Source organism: Xenopus laevis, chromosome 2S (genome assembly GCF_017654675.1).
Source record: "Xenopus laevis strain J_2021 chromosome 2S, Xenopus_laevis_v10.1, whole genome shotgun sequence".
NCBI classification, from domain to species: domain Eukaryota; kingdom Metazoa; phylum Chordata; class Amphibia; order Anura; family Pipidae; genus Xenopus; species Xenopus laevis.
The window spans coordinates 68,271,250-68,290,247 of record NC_054374.1 but is presented as its reverse complement, the minus strand read 5'-3'; the positions used below and the strand labels follow the sequence as shown (position 1 = coordinate 68,290,247).

The following is an 18,998-nucleotide window of genomic DNA, read 5'->3' as shown; positions in this document are numbered from 1 at the left end:
TATGGCTTTTCTGTCTCTGTCACAATTTACAACTTATGCTGTGTTGTTGTTAGCAGTACAACAGCAACCTGTGACTTTTGATTTATTCAATGAAGCAGGCCGAATACGAAGAAACTATTGCGAGGGAGGCAGATTCTATTAAAAGGGTTGTTCACCTTTAAATTGAATTTTAATATGACGTAAAGAGGGATATTCTAAGACAATTTGCAACTGGTTTTCATTTTTTATTATCTGTGTTTTTTGAGTCATTCAGCAGTTCTCCAGTTTACTGTTTCAGAAATCTGGTTGGAGGGGTCCAAATTACCCTAGCAACCATGCATTGATTTGAATAAGAGACTGGAATATGAATAAGGGCCTGATTAGAAAGATGAGTAAATAAGTAGCCATAACAAGACATTTATAGCCTTACAGAGCATTTGTTTTTTAGATGGGGTCAGTGACACCCATTTGAAATCTGGACAGAGTCAGAAGAAGGCTAATAGTGCAAAACTATGAAAAAGAAAAAAAGAACGCCAAATGAAAAGATGCTTAGAATTAGCCATTCTATAACATACTAAAAGTCAACCACTAAAACTTAACCCCTTTAAATATGTGCAACGGTCCTCCACTTAACAGTGGTGCTCCATTTTGAGGATAAATAGAATTGCCTCTGTAAAGTCTGGCAGCCCCCCCCCCCGCCCCTCCAAGTCACTGATCCAGTCCTCATGGTAGCTGTCATAGACTTTGTGAACCGCTCAGAAATCAGCTCCACAAAACAGAAAGAGCAACGACAGATGCTCTACACCTAACTGCAAAAGTCAGACGCCACTCAGCCTCAGTCACAGCAATAGTAGCTGTTTGATGAACAAAAGCTTTATACACATTGCTGCTGTTAATATCATTAGCTAGCAAAAACTGCAATAGTTCATGAACAGCTCAATAGTTACAGGTTACATGTCTCAGCTGTATACCAAGGATATACAGCCTCAGCATTACAACAAAACAGACATAGCCCACTGAAGTTCACATGAGAGAGACATTTTACAAAAACATAAAATGTGCGACAATGAATAACAAATTGTTTGCTCTAGGGCAAAGGCTGTATTATGTGCTTTACTTATAACTAAATGCATAGTATTGAATGCAACAGACTCCTCATTATTCATAGCTAATATACAGCAGTACTAAAAGTTAACATACACCCCACCTCATGTAACCCAGGCTCAAAAAGCACAAATAAAGTGAGGCCAACCCCCCCCCCTAAGTATACTCACCCCGTGAACCTGAGATCGCAGGCCTGGAAAAAAATGCACGCCCCATTGGCACCCACAGATGTGAACCGAGATGATTTAAGGACCACTGACTTGTGTGGATGTACACACTTTAGGGAGGCAAAAGGATGGAGGTGTATTTATACTGAACAAAGCAGTCAAGCGACACACACCACGCATACACTGGGAATTTAATACTACTGCCACCCTCTTAACCCTTTCTACACACCCTGCCTGCCTCAAACAGGATTAACAGGATCCTTGACATAATTATTACTTCTGTCAACAGAGAAATATAGAGAGAAAGAACAGAGGTTCATCAGCTTGAGGGAGGTACACAGCTCCAACTGATTATATGGCATAAACAGAAGAAAGGGCTTTTTAAACATAACTATCCCGGCTCTAAATCTGTACTCAGGGTACAGTGACATTTAGGACAGTGCCATGCTTTCTACTGCAACAGATTGGGGATTGCTTTTAAAATCTATACAAATAACTCCATTATATCCAAGTGATTGCTCAGACTAATTTTCCATCTCTTCAATTTTTTTTGCCCTCATGCTCTGCCTGTCTTCCTATGTAACTATCTGTAAGATCAGCAGTTGCCACTTTATACAAATCACTCTATAGAATACCAATCAAACCTCTCCCAATAAAACTCCCTCTGGCAGACAGCTGGTTACAAGTGACTCAGTCCCAGTGATTCAGCCCCTGTCCCTCCCTTTTTTTCACATAAGCCTATGTTCTCATGGAATGAGCAATTCTTTTGTTTTTATAACCTCCCTGTTCCTACAGCGATCCTGTTTTTGAGACTGCTGTAACTAAGTTATCTTTAAAACAGCCTGCCAGCTGCTATACAAATACATAGTAGAAGGAACCGTAATTATTTAAGAATATCAAAATACTGACTGATGGTGCTGGGGCATAATGCTTACAAAACATTGTTAAGGCATCAAAGCCACATAAATGAATTGATATAAACTTAATCAACACTTTTGCAATGTACATTCATTTTCTATTTTTCACCAGCTCCTAAGATATTTGCATTTTTAAACCAGGCTTTTGGCTTAAATGGGAGGCAGCAATCCAAGTGCACAGAGTTACAGTTACAGTCCCTGACACTCAGTCTTAAAGTAAAAGTAACACCAAAAAAGAAGTGTTTTAAAGGAATGGGGTTTGGCCAGGATTCAGCCTTTTCAGCAGGATTCAGCCAAATCCTTGTGCATGGCCAAACCGAATCAGGATCATAATTTGCATATGCATATTAGGGGCGGAAAGGGTAATCACGTGACTTTTCGTCACAAAACAAAGAAGTAAAATATTTTCCCACACTTTTTCCTTTCCCTCCCCTAATTTACATATGCAAATTAGGATTCCCTTTTGGTTTGGTATTCGGCCAAATCTTGCAATTTCTGGGCTACTTAAAACACATCTGTTAAAGCGTCAGGAAAAGCCCAATGTCCCAAATAATAGGTTAGAGCAGGTCTGTCCATACTTTCCCACACATAATGTGAGATACTACATTTGAGGGTTGGATACAGTAGTAGTAGCGTTAGAAAATGTAAAAGAACGTTGCCTGGAGAGGTACACTAAAAGTGGACTAGCCCAGTTTAGACAATCAAAGCTAAATATCAACTGCAAAGTGGGAAAAAAGTTGACTAAACGTAACTGCTTTAGCAGGATCTCTGTGTTGTTATACTGCCCTCTGTTGGATAAGGAAGAAGAGGGGCTGACCATTCAGCCCGACATTCTTTGAACCATTAACATTACAGGAATCGAGTAACCGTAGCAGTAATATTTGGGCACATTAGTGAAATGATCTGCCACTTGGCCTATACTGCTGTCTGTGTGCTGAAGGTGTTAGCAATAGACACTTACTTTCATAATCACCTTCTAAAGCAGCTCGGAGGGGGGGGGGGGTCACCGACTTTTAAGCTATTCTAAATTGATCCATTTAGTTGATCCATTTGTCATCCTTGTCCCGGTTGAGCAGAATCCCAGCGTTTCATTAAAGGCAGCTGTTCGGATTGATACAAAATTTGCTAATATCCCAAAGATACTGCTGAGAAATGTATCAACTGAATGAAGCAAATTTTAACAGTTCAGAATGCTTCTGGGTCACTGAGCTGTCACACTGAAACACTAGAGACACCAGCATTAAACTTTAAACTTAAATTTTGAGTTAATGGTAAAAAATAAAAGATGGAAAGCAGTTGAAAACAACTCAACTAAAAAAAGTGTTTGGAAGGTGAACAACCCCTTTAAAATGCACTTATTGAAAGAGTTACATTTTTAAATGGTAGAATGAATTACTTGCAATGTACAGATTGCAATTTGTTAATAACTACATCAATGATGACAGAATGCATTTAAGCTACAGCTATTAAACAGATCTGCAGGCAGGACAATGGCAGATGTACACTGGACTCTAGAAGCTTTAGGGTAAGGACACACTGGACGATTTGTCGCCAACGTTTTTAAAAAGTAAATCGCGGCGACAAGACGATCGTCTTTTTTGAACAGACGATTCACAGCGACTATTGGCACAGAGCGATTTGTATCCCATTACTCTGTGCAGTACGTGCTCCACCCAAACCGGAAACGGTTTGTGCTTCCCGCTGTAACCTGGCGTATTTACGTGCTTGCGTTCTTGTGTCATTGCGTTCGCATTGTAATTTGAATACAATTGCTGCTACTTATCTGTATGTGTGCGTGTCTAGGAGATTTCAGTGCTTTTCTAAGTACATGCTATTTCTGATAAATTGCTCGGAAAAGGGTCTCAGTGCGTTTTGGAGCTACAGGCGATTCACAAACGTGCTGTGGGCACAGGAGCTGGCGTCTTTCATTTGGTTTTGTTCAGAGACAAAACGAGCGATATGTCGCCGCGATTTGCTTTTTAAAAACGTTGGCGACAAATCGTCCAGTGTGTCCTTACCCTTACAATAGATAATACAGAGCTGCTGAACATGCTGCCGCCAGTTCTGTACTTAAATTATCCTTATGCCTTTAAGTACAACAAACAATTAAAGCATCACCATAGCTTTGTACATTAAAGAGAACAAACCTATACAACATCCTTATTAAATTAATGCACAATGGAACTCATTGATCAAATTAAATTTTTGTACATGAAAAGCATATGAAAGTTGTACATGAATAGTATAATCGCAAATAGATCATACTATTTCCAAATATCGGCAGGTATTATCATGTACATAGGGACTAAGGTACCCTCTCATACACAACAATTATCCTATCCATTTGAGCTTTGTGCGAACTCAATTTCCACCTTAGTTAATAAAACTACAATATGCTCAGCTCAATCCTTGGGCATAAAGCAGAATGTCTTCTCTAGTCAAGTGTATAGTGGTTCCTTTATTGTGTCACAACCAGACTGACCATGTCATTTACAGCAAGAATATTCATACACACAAATAAGAGAACTAAAGGAGATAGCATTCCAGAAACAGATCACCAAGATACTATAATGGTGGTGGTTTTGCTGGTACAGGTATGAGATCAGTTATCCGGAAACCCGTTATCCAGAAATCTCAAATAAGTGAAGGCTGGCTCCCATAGACTCCATTATAATCAAATAATCCAAATTTTTAAAAATAATTTCCTTTTTCTCTGTAATAAAAAAACAGTACCTTGTACTTGATCCAAACAAAGATAATTAATCCTTATTGCAAGCAAAACCAGCCCATTGGATTTATTTAATGTTTATATGCTTTCCTACTAGACTTAAGGTATGAAAAATTACAGAAAGATCAAATATCCAGAAAACCCCAGGCCCCAAGCATTCTGGATAATATGTCCCATACCTGTGAACAGTGGCTACATAAAAAGTGAACACTGAAAAAAAAGTGACTGATGGTGTAGGACTTATTATCCAGAAGGCTCCCGACATGGGGATTTTACAGATAAGGAATCTTTCTGTAATCTGGATCACCATAATTAAATCTGCTAAGAAAAACATTTAAATATTAATTTTACCCAATCGGATTGTTTTGTCACCAATATGTATGTATGTGTGGATAACTTTATGTGTAAAGCGATGTTAAGGAGCCGCAGTGCTGTACTTGAATAAAATATATAAGTATGCAGTAAATACAATAAATATACACAGTGCTATGTGGTAGGAGACACAGTGGGAATGAAGCCCTGCCCCCTAGAGCTTACAGTGTAAGAATTGTTGCTTAGTATGAATCAATCACAAGGCACAGTTTTACTATTATAGAAAAAAAAAAAACTTTTTAGAAAAATGAAAATTATTTGATGATGGAGATGACCTTCTTGTAATTCTGAGGTTTCTGGATAATGGATTTCTGGATAAGAAAGCCCATACCTTTAGATAAATAAGGATAGATATAGAAAGATACATATAAATACATAAATATAAAAGGATCTGAAAAAAGCTATAGTTCCAGCAGGTCAAGCCAAAATCTTTAGGAAAAGTAAAGTAAAAAAATGCAGAATATTCTAATTGAAATAAACTCTGACAATCTACTTCACAGAAAAAGCCGTTTTCTCACACATTGAGTTGTGAGGTGAAAATGCCCAACATATATATCCAGGCTGCGTGAACCACTTAGTCCCACTCAAGAACTCACCGCTCCGGTCCTCCATGGCAGAGGCTCTTGGGGAGGGGGAATCTGTGAAATTCTTTGGCAGACCTGTTGAGATAAAAACACAGGTCAGTGATAGGAAGCAGAGAACTGCAGCCAAAGAAACAATGAATGATTCATAACAGCAATGTGACAAGCTCACTGCCAGATCTAGCCCTGCATTACAGCAAAACCTCTTACATGGTCTGGGTTGCCTTGCCCTGACTATTATCCATAGAGACTTCTGATTTGCACCATTCATCACTAGACCACACAAACCATTATAGAAAACAGACACAAATAAGTCTCCTACCCCTGCTAAGGTGGGTAGATCAGTTCTCTGTACAGGTTAATGGACCTGTTTAATGTGAGATCAAATCAAAGGCTTGCTATAAGAATCATCAAATGGGGAAGGCAGCACAGATGACTTCAGTGTTTAAAATTGAAAGCAAGGCCAAGAATTTAGGAACGTAAAATCATGTCTGGACAGGTGCAGTAGGCAGATTAGCAAAGAAACACTTAGGATAAAATGTTAGCAGTTAGTAAGAAAGCGTGAAGTGCAAAATATATTCTATGAGTGTTTATATATAGATACATAGGAAGGTAGGTATGTAGATAATGTGTGTGGGTATGTTTGCACATGCACATGTGTTGGTGATGTGCTGGTCGAGTTTTTCTCAACCCAAATCCGGCACGCACCCGACTTCCCATTCCGTTAATAGACCCACGCCACTGAAGACGTCACAAAAAAGGCGAGCAGATGCGAGTCTATAAAACAGGAAGCCAGAAGTCGGAAGCCGGCAATCTAAGGTCAGGGGGGATAGTAGGCAGAAAAGGTCCACCAGAACCCGCCGAAAGAGGAGCAGCGAGGTTGGCACAAACTCATCCGTCCCACGGGTAAGCCTGCGGATATCGGGCCAGACTGCACATCACTAATACATTCACTAAAGAAACAATAAGGATGTGGCTTGCCCCTTTTGAATACTTATCACAAGTTCTGTATAAGTCATACATTTAAATTAACTCAAAGCTGGAACGTGACTACAACATAAGCTCTTCCAAGCAGTACTATTGGTTTCAATGTGGGTAAGTCAATGAGCTATATGTTAGAGTCCTGCAAGGGTTCAGTTGGGCCAAACTGTGTCCAACACAGACACACTGACTCACAACCTGATCCCATCCAGCCTACCCGCACTACCCCTTCCCCAGAACTACTACCTGTCCCTACCTGCAAGTCGTTAAATTCAACCCAACCCAGGATTGGCATAAACCAGAAGTGTTGTCACCAGAAGTGAAGTCACTCCACAAGGCAATTGAACAGGTTTAAAAAAAAGAAAAACCTCTTGAGAGGGAGTGTGGTGGGGCAAGCCCCTAATAAGAAAGATAAAAAAACAAAAGAAAAGGGTTGAAGAAGTGTCTCTCAAGCAATGTTACAGAGACAGACCTCTGACAAAGTGCCAGAAACGCGCCAGGTGACCATACATCATAGTCCAGGAAATGAATCTCATAAATGATACCTGTTAGCCGTTTTTTTTTTTTTTAAATGTTTAACTTATTGCATGAGAGACATTTCTTCAACCTTTTTCTTTTGTTGATTACCCAGTCAAGGTACCCACCCACTTGGTCAGAGAATCAAGGATTTTACATCCTAAATCTGACTTCTTTGTGGGTATTCCACCAATTCCTAATCTGATGCAGGATCCTATTGTATATTAGAGGCTTTTTTTGAGCACTGAGCAGTGGCCCCAAAACTGTGGGCCTGCAGAAGTGCCAAGGGGTACTGAGCCTGAAGACCAGTTAGGGTCAGATTTGGGGAGGTCATTGTCCTAGATACACTTGAAGCTTTGCATGATGGTCAATTAGAGTGAAATTTGGGTTTAACACTTATTTGCTGTCACAGACATTCTGAATGAATTTCTAATGTTATTTTATATAACCTAAGTCTTGTTACAATCTAAGGGGTGACCAAAGTCAGTTCCTTTGGCAAAATAAAGTAAGAAATGTGAAAGATAAAAAGGTCCTTGCCATAAATAAACTCCATACACAAAAAAACAAAGGACAGCAATTCTAGAAACAGCACCACAGTGCCAATATTGAACTTTCTGCAGAAGACAGCATTATACTCTACACAGTTATGTATAAAACACTCTAACAAATTAGGAAAAGTAAAAACATCAGAAATATATGAGTTTTTCTTATTTTTTCAGGCTACATACAGCAAAGTAAGGAGGAAAAAAAACAACACATACACCTGCCATACACTTGTACTCTTAATATTTACCTAGCGCTCACTCACCAACATCGGAGTGCTCCACATGCACAAAAAGAATGCCTGCCTTATGCACACCTCTACTGATCATGTGGGCTTCATAAATTATGTGCTAGAGTCAAAATTCCCTCCAATATAAGAAATCTAAATAAATCATCAGGTGATCCCCAGGGCAGTCTGAAAAACAATTGCAAAGCAATAAGAATTCAGGAGGAACTTCCTCCTACCTTATAACTTACCACTTATTGAAAGGAAGTGGGAGAAGCCACCATGCCCATAAATGTCACATAAACAAATGACACTAATACAACACAGATAAAAAAAGCAAGCCATGCATAACTCACATGTTCCACCTACAGTTAAATAGAGTAAAGTAAGCACATTTTACTCCTTCTGCTCAAGTCTGCTTGTTTGCTCCACTGACTACAATAATGGATTTTTGCAATGGAATCAAATCAGTCAGATAAACGCATTTTCCCCTCCAACCTTTAGTATATTAAAGCTTAAAAAAACTGTGTTTAGGAGAATGTTAACCTAAAACACGCCTAATAAAAGAAAACCAAATTCAATGTAATTGCTATTGGTTTGCCATTTAAAGCAGCATTTGCTTTTCCCTTGCTGTTTTCTGCAATGGTGAGGCCAGAATTTTGAAACAATATATCACAAGCCAGTTGATTAACAAACCTGTCTTGACAGGAGGAGGGCAGTCTTCTACATTGTTTCAAGAGTAGGAACCAAGGGTGCAGAAAGGGACAGTCTGAGGGTCCGATTTAAATGGGTTTACAATTATTTGAATATGTAATCCCATCCTTAAGTAGTATATGTCTCTTTCGCACTCCTGATTCTGACTATTGAAACAAAGTGTGCAGTGCTGACAGTGAACATTTGATGTGTATTTAATACTAAATTTAAATATACATAAAGCAATACGCCAAAGGTTGACAGTCAAACGGACAGAAAATCAATGCAACAGTACAGAAAAACAACACAAGTACAGAAAAATAACTTGTAGTATGAAGAAGAGTGATAACATGGCAAGTAAAAACCAGAGGAATAGCACATAAAAGTATAGGATACCTTTGACAATGCCTGAATATAACACCCCCCTCCAAAAAAAAAAAACTCCACTTAAACTCCATTATCCCAACTTTCTTTATGTGCAAGTTGTGAAACTCATACAAATTTGATAGCTGATTCACATTATTTACTTCACTGACAGTTACTATGCATTACTCCATCAAGTGTCTAAAGATGCACTGTATTGATAGAAGTAAACATGTTCTGATAGAAAAATGCTGCACTATATGAATATGGACAGAACAAACAGGAAGATCACACATTGAGCTGACATGCATCCTTATATGTACCAAATCCAAAATGCTTAGGAGGATTTCCAGATTTGAGACATTTTTTGTTATTTGGAGCACTACACCTTACAGGAGAATGAAAGCTTGCTGACAACCTCAAGTGCACTCCATAGGCCAGTGATCCCCAACCAGTAGCTCTTGAGCAACATGTTGCTCACCAACCCCTTGGATGTTGCTCCCAGTGGCCTCAAAGCAGGTGCCTATTTTTGAATTCCAGGCTTGGAGGCAAGTTTTGGTTGCATAAAAAGCAGGTGCACTACCAATCAGAGCCTCCTATAGTCTGCCTGTCCACATAGGGGCCAACAATAGCCAATTACATCCCTTTTTTGGCACCCCAGGAAGTTTTTCCATGCCTGTGTTGCTCCCCAACGCTTTTTATTTTTGAATGTGGCTCACGGATAAAAAATGTTTGGGGACCCCTGCCATAGGCCTTTCACCCATCTTCCAAACTGTACCACCAAAGACTCGCCAAACACATTTTCTGCGCTATGATTCAGGGGAGATTAGTCGCCCAGCGACAAACCTCCTCTTTGGGGCGACTAATCTCTCTTTCCAGGGATGTCTGGCTGCTCCTATACTAATCTCTCTAAATGCTGGGAAGAATTTGAATCACCGGCGGGATGGCATACGTAGTGTTCGTTTTCCGAAGTCGCTCGAAGTTCCCTTACGAGGCAACTTTGGAAAACTGAAGTGATTCGTATGTCATCCCGCTGGGCGACTATTCTCCCCCGAATCGTAACGTGTGCCACCACACTAAAGGCACGATTTACGGCAATCTTTGTCACAAGATCATGCTCCATTGAAGCCAATCCAGACCTGGCTTCAACTGCACATGGTCCATGTTGGGGATCACAATGAAGAGAATGATACTACTAAGTACAAAGTAGTCAAATTATTACAGAGATAAAGCAAGTCTGTAAAAAAAATTATGAAAGTGTGTGTCATGCCAGAGCATTGCACTGGCATTATGGGGGTTAATACTGGAAACATTTGGTCTCAGGCTCACAAAGAGACTCTTGATTGGATATCCCATCAGGGGGCTGTGGAAAGGGGACATCCATATCTGTCTCCTGAGACAATTCGGAGTCACACCATTTGGGCAAGGAAGTTGTGCTAGACTAGTCCGTTCTTTTGATCAATTGATCAATAGGAAAATAGCCAGGAGCCTAAGCTGCAGGGGGGGGGGGAGTTAACAGAAAATTCCAAAGCAAATTTGAGATTCAGTGCATCCCTAGTTCAAATGCAGAAACATACTTGCTAGCAGGAATGTCCAGTATTGTAGTTCATACAGAAAAGATTCATGTAATACATCAATAGGAACACTAGTGCCAATGGTTTTGCAGCAGTGCAGGAAATAACATAATAAAGTGGACAGCATGTACAGTTCAGCAAGTTGCTGTAACATTAACAGTTAGGGAACCTGTTTTACATTCTAAAAGTGAAAGTTCTAGGAAAGGGAGGAGAAAGGGGTGAATGAAAGGATGAGCTTATAATATACAGGGAAGTGGGTGAAGGGGATAGAAATGGAGGAAGAACGGATGAAGAGATAAGAGACAAGGTGGGAATGGATTGGGGAGGAAGTTATTGAAAGGGTACGAGTCAGCCAGTTCCTGTATTCAGTGCCACTAACTCACCTGAAGTTTCCAGGGATGTCTGGCTGCTCCTATACGTCTTGCTACTGCCCTTCCCCGTCTTCACTGCCTTCTTGCTCTCTCTGTCCCGGGGTTCACTCTCTGTCCCCTTCTGACATCACCGGAAGTCCTACCTGGAGTGGCGTGGCTTGAATCCGAGCCCCAACAAGGAACGCGCGCAAAGCCTTGTGGGAAATGTAGTGCTCGCAAACCCAAACAACTTGAACTAATACAGTTAACGGTGGGCACCGCCCCTGATAGAGAGTGTAAATGGTACCGAAGCTGTACCTCGATCGCTGGCGGAATTGTTTCAAGTTTCCTTACGAAAGGGTGTGGCAGTGGCACCGCTGAGAAGACAAAATGTAGCCTCTAGGGAAAGGGTGTAGGCTCTTTTTCTCTCCAAATAGTGCCTTACGATAACAGTGACCTCGCCTTATAGGTTTAGGGCAAAGCCATATAAATGTTTGCTTAACTCTGGCATTCTTGCGGTTTTCTGGTAGTTGTAGTTCATGATGCAGAAAGTGAGGACTTGTCCAGGCTGTGATTGGAAATAAGTGGCTTCTGGCAAATGCTAGAGTGGTTGCTGTAAGATGCCACAGACTGTCACTATTTATTGGGCTGTTTGGGTCTCTTTGCAGTGGAAATGCCAGGTCTTATTTCGACTCTCAGTCCTAACCTGGACTTGTCTAATATTGACAGACCTGTGTTGGAACATTATTATTATTATTAGAGTTGCCACCCTTCCTATATACTTATCTTTTTTCCCTATTAATAACATTGGGATCAGCCATCATTTTGACCAGCCAGGTGGCAACCCTAATTATTATGCTCTTTGGGGTTACTTGTGGAAGTAGTGAAAATGTGCACATTCTTATATATTGCAATTTATACACAGGATGACTGGAATGTAAAAAATGCTTTCTGATCATTAGAAAAATCTAATACTCCCACGCAGTTACTCTGTTGGGAGATTCCTTAAAACGAAACATTATTCTGAGCGACTAGTTATTAGTTCCTTCCTTTAGCACAAAGCCTTCCCAGAAAGTAATGTTCTAATCTTAGAACTGTGAAAACAGCTGAGCTGAGTAAATAAACCAATTTGTTGTAAAACAAGTATCTACTGCTATATGGGTCATACATATATACAGTTAAAGGGGACCCATCACCCAAAAAAATGATTCCAATTTCTATTTTATCACGTTATTTAAGCAAAATTAACTTTAATTAAACTGTATAAATGATATGAATCTTGTTTCTATCAGTCTGGGAGTTTATAATTATAGCAAGCAAGCAGGAGCCAATTTCGGGTCTTTTCGCCGCTTCAGGACTTTAATTTCGGCTGTTTTCATGACTTCAGGTCTTTTCTCCGCTTCAAGACTTCAATTTCGGATGTTTTCTTAGCTTCGGGTCATTTCGCCGCTTTCGGAGTTCGGCTGTTTTCGTGGCTTCGGGTCCTTCGGCTTTTCGGTACTTCTGCATTTCGGCTGTTCGGGACTTCAAAAATGGGCGCATGGCTTCGTCGCTCTCAAGGGGGGCCCGGCTCTTTCAAAAGTGCAGCACTGCCAAGCCCCCCTTCATGCCCGGGACACTTGTCCCCCCCCCTGATGGCGGCCCTGTATATAGAGAGAGAGAGAGAGTAAGAAGGATCAGCACTCACTGTATTGAGGTGAAGAAAATTCGCTTTTTATTTGAGTGTTATTAGAGTGTTCAAGATTAATACTGTTATGGCTAAAGCAAAACAGCAGGCTATTTATATTCCTGTGATTTAATCAACAGTTAGATGGAAAAGGCCCATAGAACTTGTGGAGCACAACAACGGATAAGGAAACGGTAAACCAATCAACTTGAAAGTATGGTGTTCGTTACTAACTATATGCCAGCGAGTCAGCAGGTAAATACTACTATTAAAAAACATTGGCCATTTTTACAATTGGACTCTAGTCTGCTGTCCACTGTGATGCCACCCCCTATAGGTGCCTATCGTCGAGGCCGGTCATTGAAAGATCTACTGATGGTGACTCTACAGAATGGGAATGCTGACACTTGGTTACCAGTGAGTAAACCAGGATGTTTTTGATGTGGGGGATGTAAGACCTGTGGATGTTTAATTACTAGTGGAACATTTCCCCATCCTCACACTGGTAAGAGATTTAAAATTCAATATCGTTTGACTTGTACTTTAGACCACGTGATTTATTGCATTCTATTCCCATGTGGCTTGTATTACGTGGGAAAGTGTTTGACTTCTTTCCAGAATATAAGTGATATCATATAAGTTATGATTATTATGGCTGAAGAAAATGTTTTTATGCTAATATGAATATTTATTGCACTATGAAAACTTTTTGGGATTACTATGGGTATATATTTATAACAGTGTACCTTGCATATTTATGAATTTGTTTTAAACTATGACACTGCACTTTCAATTGATGAAATATTGATTAGAGGTTGATTAAGAATGAGTGATTGAGTCATTTCTGGATGATACATGTATGCATAGGATGATACATTTTGCATGGATGTACCATCCGAAGTGGGCTCTTAGACTAATGCTCTATAATTGCTTAAACCCCTTTGGGGTTACAACCACATTGGAGGAGTGGCATGAGTAACCACTGACCTTCCTAATTGGTTTTGAGCCAGTAAAAAGATTACTGGGATTGATAATTATGTTGCCTTCTTTCCAGAGGGACAATGATGAAATTGTAGATTTGTACCATGAAAATTTAAAATCAGGGAAGTGCATTTTGCATGATATATAGGTGGGAGCACAAAAAATCAAGGGATGTAAAATTGAGGTTTCGCTATAGTGATTTTTCTAGGCTAGCAGTCTAGAAAAATCTCCAGTCAGGAGTGTACTATGACAGAGCTGCATCTCACTACCTTTACGTTTTTATGGGGTCCCTGCTCCCCTACTTTTCTAGAGTCCTTGGTCACCTTAGGGCTCACAGCATAGAACGTGGGCCTTCTGCTCCAGGTTGCCCTGTAAGCTACCCCTGGTACTTGGTGAAGATCAGAGAGGGTGAGTCATGTGCTACCTCCACTTACACATGACCTGGTCACAGTACCAATGAGTGGATCAGGAAATCTCCTTCTTATATGCAGGGACATATTTTGTTCTAGAGATGCACTGGACTGCTACCCACCCCTTGTAAATGTTTACCCCAAATATTGCTGTAACTGACCTACATTCAAACATTGTTATATTTTTTGTTTCAGACAATCCTCACCACATGTGCTTTGGATTCCCCACAACAGATAAGCACTAATGCCGATGTTTCAAACACACCCCACCTTGGCGCAAAGGCAAAAAAAGGAAAATATTACAACCAGGCAAGAACTACTGATTTACATCATGCATTTGCTTTTAATATTGCCTCTAAACTGAGGAGGATGGAAGAGGAACAGTGTTTGCTTGCTGAAAGCCTGACCACTCAAGTTTTACAAAAAATCTGACAATAGCACATTTATTGAACATATAGTAAACCTACATCTATACAACCATCTAAAACTTACATATTCTTGACTCCTTACACTCAAAAACAAGCTTCTAACTTTGCCTCATAACAGAATCACCCCTGCATATATTTCCCATGATTAAGCAGGTCTGGACTAGGATTCATAATAAGCCCTGGCATTTAAAAAGTCAGAGGCCCAAACAGACCCCCACCAGCCCATGAAATAATGACATCTTGCAGCAGCCCCAGAACTCACAGATTGCCAGTCCAGGCCTGTGATTAAGTAACCAATTTCTTTCTCTTAAGAACCTACTGACTCCACACAGCTGCAGAGCTATTACCCTACAACTAAAATTTCTAGTGTCAGGCAAATCTGGTCAATGTACTGATTGCTCGTGTTTTTTCTTACATACTTGCTGCCTCTGTTATATTATTTGCCTTCCACAACTAGTAAAAGGTGGAGTTTCCTCCCAGTCTGTTGCTTAGGGATGGCTTCCTGACTATAGGGGTAGAGAATAAATATTTAAGATTCTTTTTTTAAAGGCTTATTTATTCAGTTTAGGTATGTCATACAGTATAGAGTATAGCGACAAATGAGTAAAGCTCTACAGAATGAACTGGTAGTCTTACCTACTAACATGACAGTAAGCATGCAGAGGAAAACAAAGAGTTGGGGAGGGGGCTTTGGGCCCACTGAATTGATCAATTAAATCGATACGATTTGTATCTAGGGGGGGGCGTATCTTCTCAAATTTGGTATGTGAGTTAATAGAGGGGTAGAGCTAATGCCCATCCCACCCGTGACCCCACGCTGCCCCAATTCCGAATCAAGCCTTTGCCTTTTAAATATGAGCATTCTACCCCCTCTGTAACATCACAGCTGTGTAGGTGTGGGCCTATATTCTGTATAGGGACACTAGCCGGGTTAGGGTCGGGTGCAGTCTGCAGGTAGCAAAAGGATGAATTAGGGTCATGTGCGAGTTAATGTTTTGTTGACCTGCACATCACTACTAGTGATGGGCGAATCTGACCTGTTTCGCTTCAGCAAAAATATTTTTTTCACCCATTGGTGTCTATGGGCGTCATTTTTGCAGTGAAACACTGTGAAAAATTATGCTCATCACTAATCACTACTAGTTATGTCTTAGAAATGTCTTCTACTATTCCCAGCAGTCAAATCTCTGGGGTGTAGTGATTGGGAAAACTTAGAATATATCACATACAGTCATAGGTACATTCTGCAGTGCTTTAAAGGGATTATTATATGTCAATGACATAAATCCCTGTCCCAGTGGAGCTTATAGGCTAAGGTCCCTATCATTTATCAGGTTAAACTGGCTGTAAGTTTTTGGAGTGTGAGAAAAAAGTATATTATACAGGGGAAACCCTCACAAGCACTTGGAGAATACAGAAGATTACATACTTCTTTCATGTCCCACAGGCACAGTACTAAGCACAATTTGTGGTCAGCATGTTAATTCATGACTGTGAAAATTTTTTTCTAAATCAGCAATTTGCTGGGAAGGTTGAATTCATCATGGAACTCAAAGTTTGGCTCCCAACAAGTTTGATTCTAGAGATTTTAGAAATGATTTAGGGTGAAACTATGTAGCATTGGCTTCCTGGAAAGGGAAATGCATGCCATGAATACCCTTCAAAATGACAGCAGTACATGAAACATGGACATTATGTAGCTGTGAGGGAGAAAACAACATTAGAAATTATTACTTCAAAAGGTAAAGGCAGAATTCAGAAATAAGTGTGCCAAATGAGGGACTTTGTAAGTTAAGGGCAATGACACAAAGGGTGATTAGTTGCTGTGAGTTTTAAAGATCCTGATTGCGGTGACTAATCACCAAAGGTTCCCTCCCATCCAAAGAAATACAAGTCGTCACATGTACAAAACACTGCGATTCCTGAGCCGCTGTTACTCCAAGTCACAACTGGATCTTGCTTTTAAGTGTGTAGCCGCGACTAGCCGTAAAATATTTACTACAGGAATGTACAAATCGGCAACACTATCAATATAAGGCAATTAGTTACCGCAATCAGGTTTTTAAAAATCACCCTGTGTGTCACTGGCCTAAAAGAAGGATTTTGTAAATTATTTAAGTAGTAGTGAGTAATGACAAAGAGTTTAATGGTGGAGGAACAATTGTCTTTTAAGTATATGAGAATAGGCCATTGCCTAATATAAGCAAATATGAGGGACTAGTGACCTATTAGTAAAAGGTCATAGGAATCTAGGCTTAGTTCTATCAATATCCCAAATATATTTCATATTGGACAATGTGAAAAGGGATTAGATAAAAAATCATATTTCTTTTTCTTGGGATATAGGTGGCTCAGTAATGGAATGCAGTAAGTATGCATGTTGGATTATATGTAATATAGATCAGCACAGGTTTTCTTTCCTCCTGTCCACCATCTCTTTGACAGTATCCTGACCAACTTGCCTAACTACCCCTCAGTTTAAGTCCCATGCATAAAAAATTAAATCATAGGGGCAGAATGGAGTGTCTTTACATCAGCATTTGTCTGCTATCCTGTAGGGCCCCACAGGGTGCCATGCCTTGCATCCCCCTCAAAGATAACTATGGTCTAATTTATGTTTTCCAAACATGTATATTTTAGTCTTATCGCACAAGTTAACTTAATTACAAAAAGTAACATTTTGATCTTATCGGACCAGATAATTACACATTTGTAAACATGCTTAATTTTTGTCAGCCTTGGCTCTTTTCTCACCACTCAAGTATTTGGGTTTGGATTATTTTATTGATAGTTTCTTCTATAGCAGTTGTATATCTCCTCTGCTCCTTCAGTGTTACAACTGATCTTTTGGTTTCACTCTGACTAAAGTTGGCTATACGTGCAGAGACCTGTACATTTGGAGATCACGCCAATTGAATGAATCTCTCCCCTCTATTCACAGCACCGAGAATACAGGCAGTCCAGGACTGTGTCAACGAATTGATGCGGCCCTCAATCCGATGGAATTTTTAAATCTGCCTTTTGGAAGACAGTCTTCTTTAGGCAGAGTCACAGTTGAGCCAAAATCTCTTTTTTTTAATAATGGATATGACATGTTCAAAACGTGTTGATAGCTCCTTTATCTTCATATGTTCCTCTATTAAGAGGCCACCATATTTATGCTGTAGTATTATACTCGTGTTAGAAGTTACTGTATGGATAGTAGAACAGGCACTCACAGAGCAGTCCTCCAGGCAAACTTGTAAAAATTCAATGATGGTTATTGAAGTACAAGTAGCAGAAACAGCCTACCACTTTTCATGTTCTCAAAATACTTAATCATAAAAGATATTACCCATAATTATCTCAGTGGTAAAAATTCTATCAGTCAGGAAATTCCAGAAACACAAAAGCAGGCCACGTAGTAATGGATGATCTATATTTTGTATAGTAGTTTTTTAGTGTATCACTTCAAATTTAAATTCAAGAGGTAATATGACCCCTTGTTCAAGATAAGTGCAATGGATAAGGCTAGTTCTGAATACTCCTTCCTTATTCTTTTAATCATGAAATGAAAGGGGGAAGCGTCTGTGTTGTATACTGGAAATTTAATTATCTACCTTGCAAGGACCAAACATGGCCTAGCTTCCATCTTCCCTGTTTAGCTCAGGAAATAAAGCTTTTTGTGATTAAAACATGTTTAAAACAAGCCCAATTTGTTGTACTCGTTAAATAACGGGGTATACTGCCACTTTAAATTCATTTTAATTCCAGTTTGTAATACAATATTGTCACTGGTTCTTAAAATTCAGTTTGAAGGATGTCTGCTATAAATGGAGAACCTTATTAGAAAGAAAAGTTAACTCTTACGATAATAAATGGGTACTCTACAGTCACACACGGTATCAGTTAATTGTGATGAAAAAGAGAGAAAGAAAGAAAAGAACCTTGTTTTGTAACTGTATCAAATACTACACCTCTGTAGTTCAACCACTTCTCTCCAAATATAGTTTCAATTCGTTGTATAGTTTAGAAAAGGAAACTTTGTGACAGTGCCATTGAGAATTCAGCTACTGACCTTTGGTATCTGATGACTATAGAAATACTAGGTAAAAATGGCACTGCAAAAATGTCTTAAACTGACAGTTATTCAAATTATTACTTTGGAGAATGCCCTGAACCTGAAGACGAGCCATTAAAACAGGAACTGGTAATTTCTTGGGGAAAAAAATAATTTATAAAAAACAGGTGTTCTGGAACTATAGGCATAAACATACCTTTGCTTAAAGGAAAACTATACCCCCCAAACAATGTAGGTCTCTATTAAAAGATACTGAGTAAAACAGCTCATATTTAAAATCCTGCTTCATGTAAATGAACCATTATCATAATAATATACTTTTTTAGTAGTATGTGCCATTGGGTAATCATAAATAGAAA

At 39.5% G+C, this 18,998-nt stretch overlaps 1 protein-coding gene and 1 long non-coding RNA gene across 2 annotated transcripts in view; one reads left to right on the top strand and one right to left on the bottom strand.

Moving 5' to 3' along the window:
* phactr4.S (phosphatase and actin regulator 4 S homeolog) overlaps positions 1-11,189 on the bottom strand; it is a gene marked incomplete at its 5' end in the record, with an annotated part of 31,939 nt that extends 20,750 nt beyond the window's left edge. The window contains 2 exon segments of the mRNA NM_001096508.1: positions 5,864-5,926; positions 11,128-11,189. Coding sequence (NP_001089977.1) covers positions 5,864-5,879 — 16 coding nt within the window.
* A 1,541-nt stretch (positions 11,190-12,730) lies between these two features.
* Positions 12,731-15,119, top strand: LOC121400577. Its single transcript, XR_005965827.1, has 3 exons — positions 12,731-12,790; positions 12,901-13,265; positions 14,347-15,119. It is a non-coding gene; the product is annotated as an uncharacterized LOC121400577 (long non-coding RNA).
* The last annotated feature ends 3,879 nt before the right edge of the window (positions 15,120-18,998 follow it).